Here is a 26,555-nt window from a genome sequence, read left to right as displayed (position 1 = left end):
ATTGTCCTTTTAGTTTATGTTATTATAATAATAATTTATACTTATGCAATTATTTATGTTGCTTAAAGTTAAGAGTTTACAACAATTTGTCACTGTTATGCCTTCAAAATTAAATTAAATCCGTAATCTCGACCGTACCGATCCATCTTCTTCGTATCTTATCCATCGCACGGGACATTGGTGAAATACTCTGTCTGTGCCAATTTGTCAGTGTTAGCACAACTAAAAGCCATTCAAAAAAGACAATTAATGACAATTTGACAAATACTAATATTGCATCAGTTAACTTGTAATGAAAGTTCAAACATTATCGAAAATAGTTTTACAATTAGTAATGCAAATAAAATCATACTTCTAAAATCGACTATAAAATTTTAACAATTCTTTCAATACTGAAAAAAAATAGAAAACTAACATATTTTTAAATTAATGTAGTATGAGAACATTTTAAGGCTTGAAAGCTTAAATACATAAAAGTGGACAGAAGTAGACTGGGAATTGGGAAGGGGAAAATTAAGCATTGACAGCAGCGATGTTACCATCTATTGAACTTTTATTGTATCTTCAATGAAATAATTATATTTTTACTTTACATAAAATAAATTAAATAATCTTAATTACCTTTGCTTATGTTATCGCCAAAATAATTGTATACTGTAGTCTACAGCTTACTTATCATATATATTCTCCTACTGACACTTAATTTTTAGATCATATAACTTGATACATGGTAACGAAAAGCTCACCTAAAACTTTATAAAAAGGAATCCTGTGCGATCAAGGCGAAAAAATTTAGGGATTGAGAAAATTTATCGTCAGGTTTAATGCTCATAAATCAAAGTACGAATTTATTATTATTATTAAAATTATACATTTATTTATTATTTCTATTTACAAAATTTGTATTTTTTGTTAAACAAAAACATAGATAAATGATTTCTCTTTAAAACTATTAATTAATTATCTATATCATTGTAAGACTAGGCAAGTAGCAACATTGCAGTTGCAATGCGTCATAGAAAACTGAACTCTGAAGAAATAATATTTCAGTGAAGACAACAAGAATCGCTACGTTGACAATTTTATGTGATAATGGCAGACAAAAGGAAAATTAAAAAACGAAAAGAGGTACGTATTTTTAAAATATTTGTTAAGAAATTTCTTGTAATAGTTCGGTTTTATAATACAGCTATATATTAACCTTATTATTGTTTTCGTTTCCATTTCCATATTGCCGACTGTATATTGTCTTTTAATTTACGTGTGTATTTATCTTATTATTTCAGTAAAGTAATGTTGTTCATTATTTATTTATTTTTAATTGTACAACTTTTCTGCGTGCAATTGTAATGACGTAGTTTATTCGGCTATAAAAGTTCTGAAAACACGTATACTATTTGCGGTGTTTGTACAAATGAGTCAATACTTTGATATAATTACTTCAAATAAAAAACAATACGTTTACTTTGGCATAATGCGCAGTAACCCTTGTTGTATCAGTGGCATGGTATTTTCAACATTTTAAAAATAAACCACGATCCTTCCGGCTGTTCTTTGTTTGATCTGTGCCAACCGTTCCACGATTAATTTATTTTATTTATTTTCAGCGAAAAAAGGTTTGCAATTATTTTATTTCTATTTTGTTTGAATACCTCAGGTTATATACGAATAAATGATGAAGTATGATATATAAAACTAGGTTTGACAATTACATGTACACAGATATTATATACTCTTAGAAATTTTCTGCTACCAGGTAGTTATAACAGTCTCTGTAATGAGAATATATATATATATATATATAAATAATAAACAATAATATAACTGATTAACTATCTTAATTGCAATTTAGTACTAGTATAGCACATACATAGCAATATTAGGAATGTTTGTTATTAATGCTCGAAATTTCGGTCTCTAAATGTTACATTGCTGATGTTGCCATCAAGGATTCCTTTTTTAAAGTATAACAAAGAAATAGAGTTGTGTTTTAATATATGCTTGCATAATACTAATGACTAATTTAACCCTTTATCGGAAAAACTGAAAACTCGCCTGGCCAGAACAAATCCTGCATAAAGGAATACCTGTGTGATACATATAGACTCTTCAGAAAAAGGAACATAAGAGTTTTATTTAAATATTTATTTTAAATGATACTCAAACTATTAAGTTATAGTTAATTCAATTTTAATGAAACATATCGTTAAGTCTTCATTTTGTCTTATCTATTATATGGTGACCTTATTTTTTTAAAGTTATTATGTAAAATGACTTGAGTTTTTTTTTTAATAAATTGTTTTATTTCTGGCTATGAAATGTTGATATTATAAAACCCTAAGATGGCTCGATCGAACATCAGGATCTAAACTGAAGATTGCTGGATCTAATTAAAAGAAGCACAATTTAAGTTTTCATGATATGCTCAATTTGTAGCGATGGAAAATTTCACTAATTTCCGACACATATATGCTTAACAAGTAGCAGTAGAACATCTTAGAAGACTAATTCTCACAAAAAAGCCTACATCTAGGCATATAATATATTTCTAAAATAAATTGCACTGGTTGATTGACAACCAATGGGAAATTACAAATTTGTAAATATCCATACAAATATTACTTAATTTTTTTTTTGCACATAACAGTCATTTAAGTCAACAGGTTCAATTTACATAAAAAAAATAATTGAATCAAATGCCCTTAAAGTTTGAAATGGTGACAGTTATCTGTTCTTATTAAACAATTTTGAAATAGACAAGTTCCATTGCAATGAGCTTATAACTTAAGTCTATTTTTAAACTAATTAATAAAAAGGGGGGGGGGGGAATATGTGTATCTTTGACACTTTGTGTGACACTACAGATGGTGTCATTATTGTTTCAGATAGCACAGACAAATACCTGAGAAGTTGCATTTATGTTGTTTTTATAATAGTCTTCTATGGACAAAATGTTCATGCCATTTTTTATGTTTATATTTTATGTTTATAATTTATTAAATTATTTTATTGTTTCGCTAAATACATCTGATGTTATTAATATATATAATATATAAATATATTAGGTTCAAATCTCACTACTTAGTAATTTCTTAAGATATTTAATTATTTTCTTCGTTTCTTATACATTTTTTTGTACACAGTATTACTGAGATACTTCCTGATCTTGAATTTCTTTCATCTAATTTATTGTAATTAATATAAGAAATCTTTAAGACATGTTACTAAGTGGAATTAATTAATACACAGTTTTTTAAATTAATAATTGAAGGTTTCTTAGTCTTTCGTTTCTGTTATTTACGCAAAAAATTACGTTATCAACTTTTCGCCTTTGATATTCTATTGCCGCCAAAAGTATAAAATTTAAAAATGACAGATTATTTACTTAGTAAACTGAAAACGTTTTTCAATTAGGTTGCTGCGTGTCTATAATACAGGCGAAGAAGTAACTGCAAACTTATGAAGGTCTTCCTGCTATTGTCATTGTTTAATCTTCATGATCTACACTTTTGAAAAAAAAAAACAACTTTAACGCTATATAAAATAAGTAAAACAAATAGGTCCGTTATTAATCAATTCGAAAATCGAATATGTAAACTATGGCGAGTAACTTCTTTATTCCTACAAATCATGGTATCATTTATAATAGCTTCAAGAGAATGTCCCACTTTCACCGGTACGGTAGCGTTAGTCGAGAACAGCCACGATAGCTCGCGGGTGTGTACGTGGCCTTAAATATTATATTAAAAATGAGAGATTTTGTGAGTATTCTATTTTTAAAATATGTTGATCTTTTGTGATTTTTTATGTGTGTATTTTTTAAATAACAAGGAAGAAAGCGAGTTTCGTTTATTTTAATATTTAAAAGCTGTTACTAGTATGATTCCTTTTTTTTTAAACATGTTAATTATATAGACAATTTTCGTCTTTCTCTTACTACATTTATGTGATCTAATAATATTGCGTTTTGAATCATAGAACGATTTAAATATAATAATTCAGGTACAGTTCGTCCATTCTTGTTCGACAAAACACAACAATATATGTTCAATGACTTTAAATTGTCCAAAGATTGTTGACTTGAATCATACGAGTGACGTGCGTATTGAAAAAAAATGAATGTAGTTTATTTTTATACTTTATATATAAATATAAAATAGAAGTATGCACTCATGATCATAACTGTTACGCACTCAATAATGTGTTTAAACAAACGGATCTTGTTCTCAGTTGGTCTTTGTCTATATTTTTTATACCGGGTTTAGTTTGTCACGAATTGTTTCAAAGATAGATTCATTGATCATTGATTTCTCTCAAAAGTCACTTGATGAGGTTATATATAGTATCATCAAAAATCGTCAACGGTTTGATAAGTGTATTATTGTTATTAGTCTTTTGCCTTGTTTATTTTACTATTTGCATGCTAATTGTTACTGAGTTAACTGACATAGACCTTATACACACGTAGCCTTGAAGCGGAGATGTTAGGACGACACCATAGACAATTTAGTACTTTTTAATGACGACATATTGCTTGATATATCTTGAGAATAAATGTCACAGGAACTTTTGAGGTATTATTATTCTTCTAGTTCCTTTGGTAAACGATATCGCAAACCTGCATTTGGCAATAAATGGGCTATCTCAAGCAGATATATTTTAGAAATTGGGATTAGCAGTTCATAAAATTAGCTCGGCCGTACAAATAAACTGTTAATCTTTATAATATTAGTGTATATTACAGAAATGATTCTCTTAACTGCGTTTATTTAACTGTGGTTGGAATAGGCTATAGGTATGTGTATACTTTCACTTCGCTAGGCGCGCTAGGCGATGATAATAATTTGTTATTCATATTTAGTTCCCGTTTTGAAATTATTGTAAAATATACAAATTTTGGACTGCGAAGTTTTATCAATCACGTTCCGAGGTATTCGGAGTTCAAATTTAGTAGGATGTAAATATTTCTTTCATCAATGATATCTTGGGATATAATGGTAACATCGACTATATTTTATATTTTTGGTATAACTTATTTTACCAATGGCGCTGAGTTTATTTTTAAACTTACACAGGATCAATAATCTTTCACTCTTTCTCACGTAGAATTTAAAATGATAGCACGTTTTTAATAAACTTTATATTTGAAAATAACTATATATTTACAAACAGGTTTAATTCGAGGTCGAGATAAATATCTCATACTGAATGTATTACGTAATTCATTAGTTGTTAATAATTACGGTTTTTGTTAGCAAGTGCAATGTCAGGGTCGCAGTGTTATGCAATCGTTAAACGCTTTGCTTTTTAAATCGCTTTGAAATGAACTATCTGATTTTAAAAGTATAAATTTTAAATTTGACGTCGATTTTGTTGTTATTAATTTAAACGAATGAAATGAATTGAAGTTAACACAATTAAATGTTCGATACAATTTTGTCATTTAAAAATAATATATATTATTATTATACACTTAAACTTTAGTACATTTTTATTTATTTCAAAATTATATTTCTTCATCGCCCTGCGAGAAATCGTGTCGGTGAAGCTCCACAAGGTATCAGAATGGAGGGCTGTAGTCTCCTGTGAGACCGTCATTGGGTAGAATCGATCCCACTCGGTGAGAATGACAAAGGCACCGTCCAATTCCAATTAATTCAATGGAAATAAACGATAACAATCACATGGTATTTCTTGAATTAACTCTCGTAATTGACAGTCATGATAAAATGTTTATTAACTAATATTTTTTCGTACATAATTTGGTAAAGGTACTACTGTTCGACAAGTCGTCGTAATTCGACCACAATCTTTTTTAAAAAAAATGTAAATTATATATTTCAAATGTAATTATATATTGAGTTTATTTCTACTCTCTTCTCCAAATTATTTATTTTATTGATTATTTATTGAACATTTAATATTCGAACAAAAAAAAAAGAAAATCGGTTGACAAATAATAATTGGAATCCGTGGATAAGAAAAAGTTATTGTAGTTATGTGTAATTAAAAAGCTCTTTAAAAAACTCTAGTTACATTTTTGCTCAGAAACTGACGGTTAAATGAAAGTTGCCCGTTTTCTTCTACATGCTAAGATATATTGTTAATCCCAACTATAACTGGATTATTATTTATCGACCTAGAACTAGTACTCACTGAAACTAGATTTCTCTTCTGTTGCTATATAAAAGTATAATTAACAACAGACTAATGACTACTTATACAAGAAATATCTTCAAAGTAAATATAATCCAGATTGTTAAATGATTTCATTAAATTAATTTCAATAATTGTGTTTCATTAAAGCTGTTTCTTGGCGTAATCAGGCTTACACTTAATTACAATCAATAAAAAAATCAATTAATTATTATTAAAAAGCCAGCAAAACCAGGCAACTTTTGACTTTTATGTATTTATATAAACTGTAGTACAGTTTATTGAAATAATAATGACGATGGTTGTATAAGTGCATTAACAAATTATAGTTATAAGTATAATAATTAAGCGATTTTTACTGGATATTTTTGTGCTTCGTACATTGTAGAAGACGTTTGGATCTTAATGACAATATAAATTATATTATATATTGGTCTAAGGCTCCGTTATTAATTTCGGCTTATAAAATCAGAATTCACGATTATCTACAAGTACCTATAATATCCTGAGAGATTATTCATATGCGGTCCTCAGATCCCAAACTAAGCAGAGCTTGACTGCCTCGTTGGTCTAGTGACTTGATGTAAGGCCGCAGACCCGGAGGTCCTGGGTTCAATTTCCAGGTCAGGCCAATAAAAAGTTATTGGGTTTTTCTGTCAGAAATTTCTCAGTAACAGCCCGGAGTCTGGAAGTTGGAAGTGTGTTCACTCCCGTGCCTCGGAAAGCACGTAAAGACATTGGTCCTGCGCCTGAACTCTTTCCGGTCGTGTCAAATTACCGTCCCATCGGATTATGAGTGTTAGGGAATAGGCACCTGTGTTTGCGCACATACTTGTGCACTATAATATCTCCTGCGTAGTTGGCTAATCTCTCTTGAGATTGGCCGCCGTGGCCGAAATCGGTCTGGAGCACATATACTACATATACTACTTTTCTTTTGTAAATACATACTTACATAGATAATTACACCCAGAGTCAGGACAAGCAGACATGTTCATGCACAAAAATGTGTCTGTCCTGGTTGGGAATCCAACCCACAACCTTAGGCGTGAAAGGAAAGTATCTACCAACCACGCCAACCTGCCCGTCAATATACGCCGCATTAGCTGTACTTTTATTTAAAGAACGAAAATAAAAGTAATTACAAAAAAGGGATTAAAGGCAACTGCATTTCTACCATCCAGCCATAAATTCTAGGTACAATACTTTGTATATAATATACTTTTATGATTGTGGTTATAAATTATATATGAAGTCATCAAATATGTAATGGGTAAAAGGTTAACTGACTACAAACCATTATATCGTAAGCTTAAACGACCGAGGTCTTAGACGTTAACAGTGTTGTTTATACATCGCGTGCAATTTGTATTGTGACATTGAAAAATTTATCACGAGTGTGACTCGGAAAAGTTAGTATGAAAACGAAAATATATCTTTATATAAACCCCACTTTGAGTCGTATCTCGCATCCTATACTTGTCGTTAGTCAGTACAAGTACATAATCATACATACATTCATACGAACGTGTTTATATCACAATAAATACTAAAAATAGTTATACATATTATAGTTTTAGGATTTAGTTATTGTACCATCAAGAAGCAGACTAATATTGCCGTATTCCGGTTTGAAGAGTGCCCTTTGGGCATAACATCTTAGTTTCCCAAGGTTGGTGGCGTATTGGCGATGTAAGGAACGGTTAATATTTCTTACAACCATATTTACCATTATTACCATCAGGTGACCCATTTGCTCATCCGTTTAAAATATGTAGATTTTATAAAAAAAGAATTGTTATGTTTGTTTTTTTTATATAAATTTAAAAAATATTGTTTTTGATAAGTTGCCAGCAATGATGATTAAAATTATATATATATATATATATATATATAATATTTTAATTTTTCAGGAATTTGGTGAACCGCCCGTGTCTGAGAAGCCAACGAGTGAAGAGTACGCTGTCGCGAAATGGTTGAAGGCTAACGTTCCTACAAAGAAAACCAAATTTCTCAACCACCACGTCGAGTACTTCACAGGTATAAAACATATTCTAGAGTAGTTGTATCTTTTATTGATTTTAATTTTACTATTTTTAGGTATCGTACCTCATTCGTGTCCTTATGGCGGCTTTGTCAAAACACACACTTAAGAGGTCCATGTCCCTAGCCAATTTGACAATTGACATTCTCAAAATTATACTTGTTATTTGCTAGATGGAGCCTCTAGGCCGGTGCCTTGTAGGCCTAGACAAATATCCGGCAAATATAGCAAATATCTTGTCTCAGCATGTTTTCTCATGATTTAATACTTAAAAAAATGTTGGAATAAGGTACCCATCCCGAGTTAGGTGTAAATAAATGAATGTGAATGATTTTGGAGGTGCATTGACGTACCAAATAAAAAATCTGTTATGAGAAATGCAAATATTTATCATCCGAAAATAAACGAAAATTAAATACTTACAACCTTTTTATTCCAAATCTTAAATCAAACCATTTTGGGGAAAGTCCAAATGAAAGTTACTCTACTACCCGAATTGGAGTACTTAATATAGATCCACGCTAGTCCGGACAGCGTAAACTTTAACAGTGGCGTAAGAAAAGAATGAACATATGAAAACCTATTTCAACATGGGATAGATTTAAAAATAAAAAAATACTCTTAAAATAGATACGTAAATAACAAATTTATCTATTAAACCGTCAAATGTTTTATATAAAGTATACGTATAACGAAGCTATTTGTTACCCGCGAGCTGCGGTTATATTTCGCCCGCGTTAATTTAGATCATACTTGACTACTTACACATTCAACGTCTTTAATATGTAAAGTTTGCCGATTTAGTTGATGTTTGAGATTATTGCTCATCTAAAGATCATAGTGTTTTACACCCTATAACCTTAACGGGCAAACTAACGCTAAAAGAATAACTGGAAGTTTCTTAAAATGAACCACCGTTTAACATCTCCGTTGAATAAGTTTTAAAACGATATAATTTATGATAATAAACACCAATAAAAATATATGAATATAAAATTTACCTGTAATGGCGTTTAATGACGTGAATAAAGTGTATAATAAATATAAGCAATATAATGCTTTACTATTATTGTCTAATTAAACGCGGATTTCTCATTCTTTCTTTTTTTATTTGATTTTCTCATTTTTAATTTTTTTTATTTATTTATTTATTTATGGTCCACAAAACAGATTATAACTAAAGACACATTTAATATATAAGTAAACATTATAAGCAAGCTAAGTTATAACCCAACAACTGATTTCATTATTGATTTCACATTCAAAAGAAGAAGACGGCAACTGCCCGCTTATAAGTGAAGGCCACCAATGTGTATTTAATATTCACATTCTTTTAGTACAGCTTTTTGTTGAAATTATTGATATTTGTGATATTGTAAGGGCAGTGGGAGGTATATGTATACAACTTTCCATTATAAACGGGCTATCTAAGATATTACTTTGACGAGCCGGTTGGCGTGGTTGATGCTTGCCTTTCACGCCGAAGGTTGTGGGTTCGATTCTCACCCAGGATAGATATTTGTGTGCATGAACATGTCAGTTTGTCCTGAGTCTGGGTGCAATTATCTATATAAGTATGTATTTACAAAAGGAAAATAGTATATGTAGTATATCAGTTGTCCGGTTTCCATAGTACAAGCTTAATTTGGGATCAGATGGTGTGTGTGGAATAATGTGCCATGATTTTATTATTATAATCGATGTCCAGTGGTTGGATTTGATAAATCGGACTGAAGACCAATTCCACTAATATATAACAATTACGATACATTTCCGATTCAATTCCAATTAACTTTGACTTATCTATCTTTATTCGGTTCGGAACCGAGCTGATTTGAAATTAAAAAATATCTTTATGTCAAAGCCTTGTTAACTTTTATACCAATAGCAACGATTCGATTGCGATAAAGCGTCATTTTTTTCCTTAATTAGTTCCTAAAATGAATGCGGTTCAGTATCGTGATCGAATTTTACATCTTTTTAATATAGAAGATATAGAGATATATTTTACAATGTATTACTTAACCTGTATGACCTATTTGTAGGTTATCAGTTATATAATTGAAAGAAAACATAAATGTTTAATATTTTGTGTTCACGTTTGATTAAGAATGTTTCGAATTAAACGTGTAACCAATATGAATTTTCATGCTGTGACGCATTTAATGAACAATAAGCGGTCGGGATTTTATTGTTTAGTAAATATCTTTTAAATTACTTTATTTTATCGCTAGTAACCTACCTAATTTAATTTAACTTTAAACCCAAAACCCACTGTATCAGAATTTTCTGTGTGAAAGAAATACAGTGTACATTTCTCATGTAATAATAACAATACAGTTTGTGCGTTCTATAAGAAATATATTCCAAAAAGTTTTTATTATATAGTCCAGAAGTGTATTCTGTGAGAACTCACCTTGAAATGTTGACAACCGATTTATGGTGATATACTTCTTTAATTTTTAAACAGTTATATTAAAACGGTTATTATATATTATTATAATTTATAATGGTCAATGTCGCATATCAATTTCTAAAATTTTACGACAGTTTTCTGTGGTGAATTTCGAGTTCATTCTTACAGGGCGATTTACGCCATGGAAGTCTTTAGAAAATATCCAATTGCTCAATATATAATATAGTGCTTATATGTGTGCAATAACATAGGTGTACTCTTTACTTCCTCGCTCTCATAATCCGATAACATGGCACGGCAAACCGACACCTACGGAGAAAGTTCAGGCGCAATATTAACGGTCTTACGGGCGTTTCGAAGGTCAGTAGCGTAAATACTGCAAAGTTCTAAACAGGATGTCAAAACATCTCAGCTGGGTTTCCTCTCTGGGTCCCTGAACCTTGAGAATTAATTATAAAGTAGCTACTAGACCTATATAATAGTACCATAACCATATCCATACATAACCATAACCATTTTACTCTCATCCCTCCCTCTGTGGCACACCGCTGATGATACAAAGCAAAATCGCCATGCTGGGGATGGACGTTCGCTGCGACCTTAGTCCAAGGGATTACATCGAGGCTATTATAAAAACAGCTTCACGGAAACTCGGAGTTCTGAACAAGGTGCAGCGGTTTTTCACGCCACAACAACTGTGCCTGTTATACAAAACACAGGTACGGGTTGCGTTGAATATTGCTCGCACCTTTGGGATGGCTCCGCTAAGTACCTACTGGAGGCCTTGGACCGGTTGCAGCGACGTGCAGTACGCATTATTGGCGACGTAAAGGTCACAAACACCCTTGAACCTTTGCAATTGCGTCGCGAGATAGCAGCACTGAGCGCTTTCTATCGACTGTATCACGGCGAGTGCTCTGAGGAATTATTCTCTCTAATTCCTGCTTCCCCCTTCCTTCTTAAGTCCACGCGAGCTGGTTCTCGATGTCATCGCCTAACTGTGACATCAATTCCATCGCGCACAAAGAAATTTGGCAACTCTTTTCTTTGTCGCACTACCAAAAAATGGAATTCCTTACCAGCTCACGTGTTCCCATCCTCTTACAACCCGGGTTCCTTCAAACGAGGCGTGAAGAGGCATCTTGCGGGCCGGCAAGGCGGGGACGGCTAGTACAGAACATTCTTCCCGACTGTACTGGCCGTCGTCGCGTTTGGACTCTACTACCACTTACCATCAGGTGGAGTAGAGTCATTTGCCATCCCGGCGCATATAAAAAAAAAAAATCTCACAGTACCATTTTCTAAGGATCGTGGTGCGTTTAATGTGGTGGGTCGTAAAAAAATTTGCTTTTCCGCCTACATATATATAAAGTCACATAAGTAAAGATTAATTTAAAAAAAAAGAGTTACATCCGTTAATCCATTATAAAACTTAGTGAAAACAAGAATCTACTAACGAGTTGAACTTCTTTGATTATCCGTTGAAGTTAATTTCTTCAACCAAATTTGTATGTTCGGAACGTCTGTTTCAGGCACAAAGGCTGTGGATGCGCTTCTCACATCGAAATGGGCAACTGGAAAGAATCCGATCTTCACAACGCGTCGCGAAGTATCCGACTACCTCCACCAAATGCTCGTGCACAAACTATTCCATAGAGCAAAGAAGGTATATTTTTTATCAGTAAACCGTAACAGCCTGTGAATGTCCCACTGCTGGGCTAAAGGCCTCCTCTCCTCTTTTTGAGGAGAGGGTTTGGAGCTTATTCCACCACGCTGCTCCAATGCGGGTTGATGGAATACATATGTGGCAGTATTTCAGTGAAATTAGACGCATGCAGGTTTCCTCACGTTTTTTTCCTTCATCGTAAAGCACGAGATTAATTATAATCACGAATTAAGCACATGAAAATTCAGTGGTGTTTGAACCGGGTTTGAACCCACGATCATCGGTTAAGATTCACGCGTTCTTACCAGTGGGCCATCTCGGCTCTATTCATTATAATCTATCTTGGCTATATTTTTTATAATTAGACACATAATCTATACAAATAAATATAATTGAATTGTCTGTCTGTGTATTTTAATACCAAAACAACAGTATTTTTTATTAAACTTCACCGGTAGTTCGTAATAAATAAAATATTTTGTGTCTTGTATAATTCTAGGCATTGTGTATGTTAAAATGGCGGATTTTAAACGATTTACGTCACGAATTGTACGTTTGTACTACGTGTTGGCGAAATCGCGTTTTTTGCTAGTTTAATATTATTTTCTTAAATTATGTTTTAATATATTATATCTGACGGCTTTTGGCAACGGCGCCCTTTATCAAAGGAGAGTAATCAAGTGCGTTGGAGAATAATAGTACATGTGTGTTCTTAATTGTGTTTGTATTAAACACAAACTTGGTATTTTTGTGTTCCGGTTTGAAGGGTGAGTGAGCCAGTGTAATTACAGGCACAAGGGACATAACATCTTAGTTCCCAAGATTGGTGGCGCATTGGTGATGTAAGCGATGGTTAACATTTCTTACAATGCCAATTTCTAAGGGCGTTTGGTGACCACTTACCATCAGGTGGCCCATATGCTCGTCCGGCTTCCTATTCTTTAAAAAAAAAAAAAAACTTTCTCACTCGCTCTCATAGTCACATAGGAAGAAAGTCCAACACAACATGAGAGGGATATGACCTTTCTAACTCTTAGCTACTAAAAAATTATCTAGTGGAAATTATAACTAACTAAACAAACAAGCAAGTCTATCTTTTATAATGAGTACAATACTTACCGGCTTACGTTAAACTGATCACATATAAATTAATGTTAATTATTTCATAGGTTGTTATTTAAGATAAGATTATCTAATTGTAATCTAAAAAAAATAATAGTGGACGGTTGGTATTTTTCACTATTACACTGTATCAATTATAGTGAGATAAAGAATTTTATTAATGAACTTCAATACATATGGGATACTAGTTTTCTTCCACGACTCAGCTGTCACATTAGGCAGGCGGGCAGGCGTTATGTATTAAAAAGTCTATCCTTGGGATTCATGATGCTTCATATAAAATTTCATCAAAATCGGTTCAGTGGTTTTGCCGTCAAAGTGTAACAGCAGACAGGTAGAATAAATTACTTTTGCATTTATAATATTATCATAGATACCAATATCTATCAATTTGGAAGACCAGCCATTAATTTTTTGATATTGATTGTTTATTTCAGGTGCCAGTTAGTGAGCAAGAATTGAAAGGAAAGTCGAAGAAGAAAGATATTGAAAAGTCAAGCAAGAGTGGAGATGAGAAGGATGGAGAAAAGAGTCAAGCGAGTGCCTGTGAATCTAAGGTATGCGCATTATATGTACATTTATATCTATATGGGTTTTAGTTAATGGGTATGTTTCACTATAATTGAATGTTATTTTAATTATTGTTATTATCATCTTATCGTCTGACCATTTACTTACCTCTTATACTCCATTTATAAACTTTACAATGCAATGTTCTATTAGATTTTATACAAGTTTCCACTATATCAATAAAGATGTGGACAGTGGGTATGTAATTAGTCAGTTCTACGAGACAATGGTTCTCTGTTGTAAAAGAAATGGTCAACATTCATAAAGATATTTATTTAACATATATGTATATAAATCATCATCATCATCATCACCCTTTTCGCGTCCACTGCTGGACATAGGTCTCTCCAATGGCACGCCAGTGAGCTCGATTTTCAGCTCATATATAAATATAATTTGAATTGAAAAAATCTTTTATTAATAAATATTCCGATTTTTCTTTTACAAAAGTGAACTATTTCTAAAATGTCATAAGTGTCACAGTGCATAGGCGTTATACGAATTATTAACCATTCCTAACATCGCCAATGCTCCTCCAACCTTGGGAACTAAGATGTCATGTCCTTTTTTACACTTTTATTTAACTATATTAAATATACATATGTATAAATTTCAGGACACAAAAGACAATAAAGATAATAAGGACAAGGAAAAAGAGAAAAAGAAACGTAAGATCCGTTTAGAAATGCACATGGAGCAATTGTTCTTGGACAGTTTGGACGCGTACGTGTGGATCTACGACCCGATGCCCTGGTACTACTGGCTGTGTGGAGCGCTCGTTGTCTTTGGTACGATTGGAGTGTGCATGTTCCCACTCTGGCCAGCTACTGTCCGGTGAGTTATAATAAATAATAATTTATATTGCATATGTATTGCACTAACGAATGTATTACATTAGTACTTATGATTGAAACTTATCTTAAGTGTTTTAATGAAATGAGCTTACATTATAACTATTTTTTCTTAAAAACAAATCACTTCTTTAAAAACATTACATAACATATAAAAAAAAAAATTTGAATAACTTTATTATAACGAAAGTTGAAATCAGTCTACAGGAACTTAATTAAAGATATTCGAGACTATACCATATATATTTTATATTGTACTTAGATGCATCCCATAAAAAAAATTACAACTGACACTTGTGTATAGTTTGTAACTAAAACCTTATTATAAAAAGATTTTGAATGCAGGAATACTACATAACACTTTTTTTAAATAAGTAGAGAGACTAGCAAATGGGCCACCTGTTAGTAAGTGGGCACCATAACTCATAGACATTGGCACTGTAAGAAATATGAACTGTCCCTTACATTTTCATTTCGCCACTGTCTTTCTTGAAACACCTGTTGAACTAAGATGTGTTCCTTTTGTTTAAAATTAAGCTGGTTTACTCACCCTTCAAACCTGTACACAGCAATACTATATATCTCCTTTTGGAAATAGAATATGTGATGAGTGGGTGGTACCAAAAAAGAAGGACTTGCAGAAAGCCCTGCTACCAAGTGAAAATTCATGATAGTTCCGTTCCTACTGTTAATGAAATAATAATATGATTTTTTTTTATCTACAGGAAAGGTGTGTATTATCTAAGTGTGGCAGCTGCTGCGTTCCTCGTCATGATCATAGTGTTGGCTGTGCTACGAGTTGTTGTGTTTTGTCTGGTGTGGATACTGACTCTTTCACGACACCATCTGTGGCTGCTACCAAATTTGACCGAGGATGTTGGATTCTTTGCATCTTTCTGGCCACTTTATAAGGTAACTATTTTTATATATTACACATATAAATTGTTCTGAGAATCAAAAAAGTGAATGCTATCAATTTTTGGCATTATATATAGAAATATTTTGCTAACTCTACCTGCTATCTGAGCATACTTTTAAACTCCACAGAATAAATTTTTGTTAATAGTAAATTTTTGTAAATCGTGCGTTTTTTTTTAGTACGAATACCGCGGGCCGGGTTCCGAAAGTGATAAGTCGTCAAAGAGCAAGAAGAAACGCAAGAAAGACAAGCATTCAGATGAGGAAGAAGAAAAAACTCCGCTAGTGCAAGCAGAGAAACCGGCAGAGCCAAGCGTAGAGGCAACACCAATTTCTCAAATGGAAACTGTAGATTCCAAGTGAGTTCGAACATGATATATAAACATTATTTAAAATTAATAAATTATGTTAATAATAATAAAATTAAATTGCGACCTTGGTTTACGAATATACTTGTCTAATTTATTTAGAAAAGTTGAAGATTTTCTGTCATTGGTTTTCCCTATGGATAATAATATGTGTTGTTAATACTATTTAGTAATAACTCATTGATCTATCATGGAAATTTAAGAAATTCTTCTTAAATTTTACTAACTTTGAATGTTGTACTAAAGGGTAACTAAGATAATCTATTGGATATATTACAGGGATTTTAACCGAAAATTGCAAGTTCGAAGTCATTAAATTGTTATAATAATTCATTTCATACTCGGACAACATCATATGTAACCCATATTACACTTTCCAGGGAAGAACCACAGGATCCGACAGTTTCCAACACAGATAAGCTCTCAGAGTCGGAATCGGAGAATAGCCAACGATCTTCAACCGATAGAGACTTTGAGATGGTTGAGCCAGCGGACTTTGAACCCGATCCGAAGGAAAACGCAACATAGATATAGTAAATATTAGATAATACTGACTCATTGGGACAGATTCTAGATGATTATATTATTGTTTTGAATTATGAAAATCATCAATTTTCTGCAAGAAATCATTACCTGCAAAATATCACCAAGTACCCATATGCTACTATTCATTTAATACATTTAAATAATATGCACGGTAACACACAAGCATATTATTATTCTTTAAAATAACGATATATTAGCTATAGAAATATTAATGTGCATATGATGCAAATTATATTGATATAAACTTTGTTTGCAACTAATGAATTCTTGCACTAAGACAATGAAATGTGCAGTTTTATATATACAAGCATATTATTTAATTGAATGAATCATTAATAAAATCTACGATGTGGAATATTTTTTTATTAAAACAAATAGAAATCCATAACAAGATGAGTAATGGTGACATCCTGAAAAACTCCCGCTACTGGGCAAAGCCGTACTCCATTATTAAGGAGTTCTACCAAGTAGTAATGGAGCCTTATGAAAAGTATCATCATCATCATCAACCCTTCGTCGTCGGTTGATGGAAATAGGCCTCTCCAATGGCACGCCACTGAGCTCGATCTTCAGCTCTTAGTCTCCGTCTGCTGCCAGCCACTTTGAAGGAATTGCTTTAAACTTTTGTTGTTCTACCTTCGGTTTATTGTTTTTTAATGACAATGACATGTTTGCTAATAGCATTGATGATAATGTATAATTATTTTGTTTAAATAATTCTTTTGATTGAAAACATTTGTAATTTCTGTCTATTTTTTGGGATTTAATTAATTTTATCAGATTTTGTTAACTTTAAAAGAGTACAGAAGAGAATTTGTATCCAGAGACGTTGGATAGTACATTAAAAGTTGATAGTTAGTATTTTAAAGAACTCTCATTAAAAGTGAAAAAAGATTTTATATAAATGGAATGCAACAAGATAAATACTAGTAAAATACAATTCAAGAACTTCAACATGGCAACACTGGTTTTTTTGTTTTGTATTTTTACATATTTTGCATTTACTTATATGTAAGTCGTAAAGCAATTTTTCTTGTATTTTAATTTTGTTCATGATCATGTAAACAAGAATGTATATAACGTAACGCATTGGTTTTGTAGACAAACATAGTATAATAATTTAAATTAGGTAATGAAATGTTTTTTTTTATATGTGGACCAAATTATTGCATTGTTATGGTACATTTGTATCAAAGGCGACTTATGTTGCCAACAAAAGTTTTAAACAATGTTATTTGATTGTTGGTCTCTATCTAAAGATTTGCAAATATGATATTGTTAATTATTTCATTGGAAACACGGCATAAAATACCCACGAACTGTACTTGAAATTATATTACTTTATAAACGTCGCTTAGCGGTTATTTAGTTAAATACTGATTTCTCTTCTTTCTTCATACGCGGATTTCTCTTCTCTCTCTTTCCTCCATTATTGATTTGATATTCGAAAGAAGAAGACAGCATTGTTTAACTAATCACCCGCTAATCGTTTATAAGAAAGGCCGATAATCTTTTCAATTGAAACTAATTCGATATTACGTCATAAAAATTTCAAAGTCAAATTTGAATGTAACATTCAAGTGAAACGTTTTTGCACGAGAGGTTTTCATTGCAATAAACATTTATTTATTAGAAATGTGTATTTGTATGTCTGTATTCGTCTGTCCCAGTGAGTTTTAATAAAAATAGATCGATTAGTTTTCAAATTTTTTTTTTTTTAATATTCGACAACGTGATATTTTTAATTTGGGACATTGATAGAAGTATTTTGGTGATCAAGTTTTTTTTTTTTTTAATTAGAAATATATATGAAAACAAATCTTATACAAATTATATATTTATATGTATATTTTTAGTGTAATTAAAAAATAGAAAACTATTTAGCGTTTAGATAAAATATTGTGTTGTCTTTGCACATTAATATTGTTTACTTTATTCGTGTGTAATATAATATTTTGGTGCTGTTTAGTTACGAGTTTTAAAATGACCGTGTATAATTAAAAAAATAATAATTGAGAAAGAAAATGCTTTTAGAAATATAAAAATATTAATCCAAACAAAAAAGAATGGATATCATGAATAAATACAAAAAAAAAAATAATAATATTCTTTTCTAAAACTTATATCGTTCTGTAATTTTTTTCTTTTTATATAACGAGTAAACGAATAAATATAAAAGTGGCCTATAATGTTTGAATTATTTTAATTTATTTAATTACTCAATACTTTCGCGATTCGTCGGCTTGTCAATTATATCTGTCGAAGATATTCTTTCTTGTAAAAAATTGTACTCCTTTGTACGCTAAAGGTAAGAACTAACGGAACGATTCTCACGCAGCTGTCGATGTTATATGACTTATAAAACTCAGCAATATTAATATTCAATCATTATATCTTTCATATAGTAATTACACTAAATCAGTTTTTAGAGTATAAATTTATATTTTTCATTTATAGCACGTGTATTGCGTGCGGAAAATATGCACCGTGAGTACTTGCTTAGTTTTTGTAAATATTTCGTTCTCGTCTCAAGATCTTACATCAACGCAACATGACGATGTATCGTGACGTTGATATACGTCAATCAAATAAAACAATATAATCTATTTGATGTTTTTTTTTTATTTATTTACATTTCCCGTAACGGTTATGCATCAAATACATATGTGTGCAGAAGTTAATCTCCATACACACTGATGTTTAAATTCATTGGCGTGATTTGACACAATCATACTTATATATAACTATATATAAATAATAACATATAGCCTTTTTTCCGTTGGAAAAACGGGTTTACGCGTTCCCCCACATGAGTTAAGGGGGGATGTGAGACTCGCCGACGCTGAAGGCGCCGGAATACCCACTAGGAAATCAGCGGTACCCACGCCGTTTTTTCAGGGGATGCACGGCATCGCTTGCGCATACTACCGCGACGTCCCGACAATTACATACAGCCTATTCCAATCGAAGAAGGAATAGAGATAAACTTTAAATATTCCATGCGGTTTGCTAATAAATTTGTTATGCACTATAAAAAGTTATTGCTTAATGTATCTTTATTTAGTACTGTATTTTACTTGATTATTTATATCCATTTTAATTCTAAAGTTCCAATGATAACCGAAAACTGACACGTTTGTTAAGGAATCTAGAATGAATGATTATTATTCAAAATCTCGACAATATTGTTTATTCATTTATTTATTAAAGATGTCCAACAAAGTTATTTATTTATATATTAAGAATCTCCAACAAGAGAACACTTACGAGTACATTACATCGTGGAATAATGTTTCAAAATATGTGTGCTCCTTTAATTAAAGGAGACCACAACAATCACGTAAATAATGAGTAAACAGAAATTTAAAAAATATAAAATAAATGTTACATAGCGGTACTCAAATAAACACAGGAACTATAAAAAGGTAAACAATGGTTAAGCTAACACTAAGCTGTGCAAATGTGAGTTAAGTACATATTACAAAAAAAAAAATATAAAATGTAATTAAAAAGTAATAAAAATTAAAATAACGAATAATAATAGAACTCAAAAAAAAAATCAAAACAAAACATTATATATTGAGAAACAATTTTTTGATATATTTTTAAACTTAAATTATTTAGAGGTATATACATTTTAGTCAATTTAGAAAGCGCATTATATAGTCTGCAGATCCTTGGCAAAGCAGCATAGTGTCCTAGGTTTGAATTGGATGTAGAAATATAAAAGTGATTGTAATCGTTTCTACGAGGTAAGCGAGAAGGTACGTTAAGATTAATTTGTTGAAGAAAGTCGCTACAATCAAATGTTCCACTTATTATTTTATACAACATAAGCATATCAGTTATTTTTTGCCTGGAATTTAGGCAGGTCATCTAATAGTGCTGAAGCCTATCGCAGTAGGTAGGAATACTTTTAAGGTTAGATTCATTGTATGACAGGTGGTAGAGAAAACGTTTTTGGATGCTTTCTAGTCTTTTAATGTGTACATTTTAATGTGGGTTCCAGATTATACTGTTGTATTCAAGGATAGGACGGACAAGCGTGTTAAATAATGTATTTTGGTGGACGGCTTCATAAAATCTTTGGCATTTCTTAAGACAAATCCCAATAATTTAAATCATTTTGAAAAACTATTCATGATATGCACATCATATCGAAGTTTAGAGTCTAGTATAATTTCAAGATCACGTTTGTTATTTAATTGTTCAATCTGGATAGGATCTATGAAATATTTGTTTGATTTAAGAGTTTTATTTCGAGTAAAATAGACGTTAAAACAACTGAATCATTTAATATTTTTATTAATTAATTTTAATGTTAATCGTTTAACAAAATATAATACAAAAACAAAACTAAACTTAATTATTTTATATTGACTGTGTTAATAACACTTATGGTATTAGCAATATAATATTAATTATGGCAATCAATTTACAGATTACCCCGTTTTTCTTGTTCCAATTCAATAGATTCAAACAATGTCTTGAAGTTGCCAGCACCAAATCCCTGAAAAGAATAATCATCAATAACGAAAAAAAAAAATCAATAGATGAATTAACTATATATAATAATACTATATATAATTCTATTAAATAATATTATATTAAATATTAAATAAAAAAAAATAAAAAATAAACACCACTCATCACGAGATCTCCTAATCTATCCAAACGGTTGACTTGAAACAGATCCCATCAAAAACATAAATGTGAAATAAGAGCCAAGTTCAATATTATGATATAATGATATAAGGTTTGGTTGTTGACTTCAACGACAAAAGAAATTATATCTAAATGGGTGCCTCAATGGTCAGTCCTGGAATTTATTTATAACAACATAAAATATTTTATAACAACTTAAAATATCATTTCTTCTTACAACTTAGGATAATATATTGAAGCCTAAGGTCTGACTTGGCTAGTTCTTATATACGAATTATTTTTAAGTACCTACTAAAACAGTCATACAAGAGCCTTATGTTCGATGGCTCGTTTCTACCAACAAGCCAAGTTTTCGTAAGAATAAAATAAGAACTTACAGCTTTAGAACTTTCAATGGCTATGATATAATTCGAGTTCGAATCGATAGAATTATTTTAAATACAAACAATAACAAATTTTTGCATGGCTATGTGAAATTATATTAGGAATATAAATTTTATATAGAGTACAATGCTTCATCGTAACTGTTAATTTTTTTGAATACCAAATGTCTGAGAAGAATCTGGGATTCTTTTGACGTCATTTTAAGTTCTACATTATTGTTATTATTATCTACTTGTCTACCTATAATAGTGTAGTCATTTATTAATCGTACTCACATTATGATTTCTTCTTTGTATCACTTCTAAGAACAGTGTTGGTCGATCTTGTGTGTTCTTGGTGAATATTTGTAGAAGATAACCATCGTCGTCGTAGTCTATGAGGATGTTGAGGCGCTCTAGCGTGTCTATGCTCTCTGCGACTTGGACTTTGCTGTCTTTCAACTTTTCACGGATTATTTTGTAATATACTGAAGGTATGGATAGAAATTCGACACCACGTTCACGAAGATGTTCAATCTAAAATATGTTTATGAATAAATTTACATATCTGTTCTGAAAACTGTTCGTAGATATTTTTGTTTATTTTCAGGCTTTCGCATAATTATATTATATTGACAATTGATAAGTCTTTTATTATAAATTTTTATCTAGTTGTTAAGATATATTTAGTTCATTTTATTTCTATTATATTTAAGAATAATGCAGCAATTACCGCGGTAATAATATCCTCGGTATTGATAGCAATATGTTGCACGCCAGCACCGCCGTGGTACTCCACGTATTCCTGGATCTGACTCTTTCGTTTGCCAGCAGCTGGCTCATTGATAGGGCACTTCACTGTTTCCTCCCAATTCGCCATCACCACAGATCGAAGAGCTGAGTACTCCGTACATACTTGTTTGTCATCGACGGACCAGAATCTAAAAAAAAATATAAAACAGCGATTTTCGTTAAAAATAAAACAAATAACAGCCTGTGAATGTCCCACTGCTGGGCTAAGGCCTCTTCTCCTTTTTTGAAGAGAAGGTTTGGAGCTTATTCCACCACGCTGCTCCAATGCGGGTTTTTAGAATACACATGTAGCAGAATTTCAGTTAAGTTAGGCACATGCAGGTTTCCTCATGATGTTTTCCTTCACCGTCAAGCACGAGATGAATTATAAACACCAAGTTTGAACCCACGGATATCGGTTACGATTCACGCGTTCTAACCACTAGACCATCTCGGCTCTTATTTTCATTATCATAATTAAAATCAAAATATATAACGTTTAAAAATAAGAAGACATGATATATATTTCGTTACCTGTGGAATTGCAGACAACGTTCGTACCACGACGCTGCTTCCTCCATTCCATTATCCGGCTGATTACCAACTACGTGATCGATAAAATTAATCTCTACTTTTGGCCTAAAACAAAGAAATATAATTTTAGTCTAATAGTTTTATACGAAGTTCTTAATAAATGAACTGAAAAGTTAGTTTTATGCCTCAACGCTTCAACCGATCCAAAAAAACACATTACAACGCGATTAATAAAGTAAACTTGGCTACAAACGAATTTTATTTTTAATAAAATATTATATAGTCAAATATTATAATAATATACTTACAAATACTTCTGTATAGGATCTTTTGCTGATGGTTGATATCCAGGTAAGAATAATCCTTTATATTGTGACCTATCAACTAATGTGTGGGTGTTGTCACCATACTGAAAATTAATGCACAATTAATATTAAATTTTTAATAAACTTAATAGGTTACCTTTATTAATAAAAATATTAATTATTAATAAAGGTAACCTATTAAGATGCACAAGTGAGTGCACAGACAAATTAAGAGCAAACAGGCTTTTAAAATGTCACAAATCTCCTTGTGGCCGTCGAAATATTATAAAAAAAAAACACTTTGAATTCTATATTCATTGATTCTCTTTTTCGTATTTTATTTGCATTTGCCGTTCCATTGTGAGAGTGAGAGAATAGAGTACGTGTGTTTGCGCACACACTGTGCTGCATATATCCTGCACAGACGGCTAGTCGATCATTATTAATTTTAAAGAACCATGTTTCTCCTACAGAATACTCACCGTTTTGAGTGTTGCCATCCTAACAACACCAAATTCGTCTTTTTCTTCCCAGAGGTCCCTAACAACGACAGCGCCTTGTTTCTTAGCATATTCAAGTATATAATCTAAGTTTTCCACTTGGAAGGCAACGTCCTTGACGAAGTCTCCATGATGTTCTATTTCTTTAACAAATCCAGTTTCCTCTGGTTCATATTGAGCTTGAAATATGAATATTATCTAAAACGTAATATAACACGTTAAACCAGTTTATTATAATATATTTAAGTTTTACCGTATTTAACGCGGAATACTGATGAATAACAATATGTCATTGAATGAGCCGAGATGGCTAAGTGATAAGAACACGTAAATCTCAACCGGAGATTATGGGATCAAAGCCGAGCAATTAATTCTGAGTTTTCTGTTGTGCTGGCTTAATTTATGTTTATAGTTCATCTTTTGCTGGGCTGTGAAGGAAATCGTCCAGATACCGGCTTTAGATGACATTGTATCCTATAAGCTCCAAATATTCTTTTCTAGAGAAGTGGGCCTTTGTCCGGGCGGTGATGTATTTTACAAGCTATTAATACACTTAATAAAAATAAGGCCAGTAGAAAATAAACGACTTTTTTTCAACAATATCAGGTAATTTAAAAAAAACTGTTTCATATATTTTTTACACGAAATATGTGTGTATGTGGCACATATAGCATTCTCTAATATAGCAGGCAAAGTCGTGGGCATAAGCTATGTGTTACCATATTAACATAGTGAATTTACTTGTTTTTATTTTTTTATATTAATCAAAATGAATTAATTACTAACCTTGTTCATTCTAACAGCATGAGATGCGAATTTTCTAGAACCAGTTTCTAAGCCTTTGTATGCTAGAGGTTCGAAACCGAACCGCGTTATGAAGTAACTGGCTGCCTAAAAAAATACAAAATGTAGAAAAAAAAATAATTAAAATCTCAATCAATTCCGTTTCGATTTTCGATTATTCATATGCATGCCATGTAAATTTTGCAATAGTCCAAAAGTTATGTAATTATAGTTTAAATATGGAATTGTATTAAATAATTAAAAAAATATATACCTACTTTGTCGTCATCATATTGTATTATGGTAAATAAATACGACCTAACACTTATAGTGTGGTTTATGTATGTATTTTTTATGTAAAAAAGCGGTTTAACTTGACACCTATTCGGTAATAGGGAGCAAATTCTACTAATAAATTGTCACTTTATCGCAATCGTTTCGATTTTTCCTATTCAACTAGAACAGCGATCCAGTTGCGGTTCCGTCGAAGTTGAATCGGAATCAGGGGCGTATAAAGAAACGGGGGATACAGGGGCCCCGAACGCGAGTAAGCAAAAATTCGTATTAAATATGATACACTTTTGAAAAATAATCTTTAATAGGTAATTTAACTCTTTGACGGTAAATTCCCGTGAATAAAAAGGCCGCAGTTAGGATGAAGGTCCAAATTTTGATACAGGGCCCATCGAGGGCAAACTACGCCACTGATCGGAATAGAATTGAAAACGTATCGTAACCGTTACTAATTAATAGAATTGACTCTCAATATAGATTTATAACTCGGATAATAATAAAAAAACTTACTTGCTTTGCATTCGATACCCAAAAAGTAATGTGATCAAATGACAAAAATCGCCCATTCTCTGGTTTTTTCCCTTTATCTGTGTACGTTGTCTGTAATAAGAATAACATTTTTAAAACAGGAATATACCCTAACTACTTTGTTGTGTATTTGAATGTTGATATTTGGAATTTTGAACCAAATTCATCCATTCAAAATCAGTTTTTTTTTTCAATAGATGTAGAAAATAAATTTTAAAAACTATTGCATACACATATTCTCTTAATGTGCGTCCAACCATTGTAAATAATGTGAACCTGGCTAATTGTCCTAATTACACTCGCTTACTCACTATTTATATAGTAACACAGCAAAATAATATTGATTTTCGACAGTAGAAAAATAGTTGGAAAAACTTAACTACCCGGGTAAAATCACCGTTAAAAATAATTTATGATTTTAATAATATTCACTTATGCTTAATTATTTTCAATTTAAACTGAATCTTACCATTATTATATTTGTGTTAACTTTCAATGAAATAACTTTCGCTTTTAATATTAAAACAGCTTACGTCCGTTTACAACAAGAACGAAATTAGAATAATTCCAGAAAAGCTTACATTTCTTAGGTAAAGTCGAGTATTTATAACGTTTTATGAATTTTATTAAAAACAAGTTTTACTAAAGCCATTTTCACATAACACAATAACATTCTATTTATAAAAAGTCTACGCAAATTGTTTCAGCCTTTAAACAACTTAAGTTCTAATTATTTTTAAGTAATTAATGATCATGAGTTTCATTGTACTCATAACTCGTTGCAGTTCATTGTACCGATACTATCTCTAGGACTAGCCAACTTTACTGAAGGCATTACGAGTGTGTGCGAAAATACAGGAGCATTCCTTGATCCTCATAATACGATAGGGCGGCAATCCGATACGACTGGACAGGGATGCACTCCGGGCTGCTATTGAGTTACAAGTTAGTACGTATAGTGCAAAAACGCATACCTCTAATATATTAGGGTCTTAAATTATTTTATCACTAAATGATTACAACTAAATGTTTAAAGCTTTCATTCGACTTTGGCAGGTAGGTCTTTAATTTGTTTAATGTAATGTATGTAAGTAAAATTTTAGCTTGTTTGTTTTAATATCTTCATTAAATCTCT

The 26,555-nt window shown here is 31.4% G+C and overlaps 2 protein-coding genes across 2 annotated transcripts; one reads left to right on the top strand and one right to left on the bottom strand.

Moving 5' to 3' along the window:
- Positions 1 to 992: 992 nt before the first annotated feature.
- Positions 993 to 19,263, top strand: LOC126773830 (translocation protein SEC62). The gene is made up of 8 exons (XM_050495034.1): positions 993 to 1,128; positions 8,070 to 8,196; positions 12,149 to 12,282; positions 13,842 to 13,961; positions 14,591 to 14,808; positions 15,551 to 15,737; positions 15,924 to 16,102; positions 16,492 to 19,263. The coding sequence occupies exons 1-8, from the start codon at positions 1,093 to 1,095 to the stop codon at positions 16,637 to 16,639; spliced, it is 1,149 nt and encodes a 382-aa protein (XP_050350991.1). The 5' UTR covers positions 993 to 1,092; the 3' UTR covers positions 16,640 to 19,263.
- A 1,683-nt stretch (positions 19,264 to 20,946) lies between these two features.
- LOC126773833 (4-hydroxyphenylpyruvate dioxygenase-like) lies at positions 20,947 to 25,987 on the bottom strand. The gene is made up of 9 exons (XM_050495036.1): positions 25,890 to 25,987; positions 25,403 to 25,492; positions 24,602 to 24,706; positions 23,798 to 24,013; positions 23,319 to 23,419; positions 23,011 to 23,115; positions 22,418 to 22,625; positions 21,982 to 22,221; positions 20,947 to 21,167 (listed from the first exon to the last, which is right to left on the bottom strand). Exons 1-9 carry the CDS (start codon positions 25,890 to 25,892, stop codon positions 21,093 to 21,095), a joined length of 1,143 nt encoding a protein of 380 aa, XP_050350993.1. The 5' UTR covers positions 25,893 to 25,987; the 3' UTR covers positions 20,947 to 21,092.
- Between the last annotated feature and the right edge of the window lie 568 nt (positions 25,988 to 26,555).

Source organism: Nymphalis io, chromosome 15 (assembly GCF_905147045.1).
Source record: "Nymphalis io chromosome 15, ilAglIoxx1.1, whole genome shotgun sequence".
NCBI classification, from domain to species: Eukaryota; Metazoa; Arthropoda; class Insecta; order Lepidoptera; family Nymphalidae; genus Nymphalis; species Nymphalis io.
The sequence above is the reverse complement of the archived record's forward strand: the minus strand, read 5'-3'. Positions and strand labels throughout refer to the sequence as shown.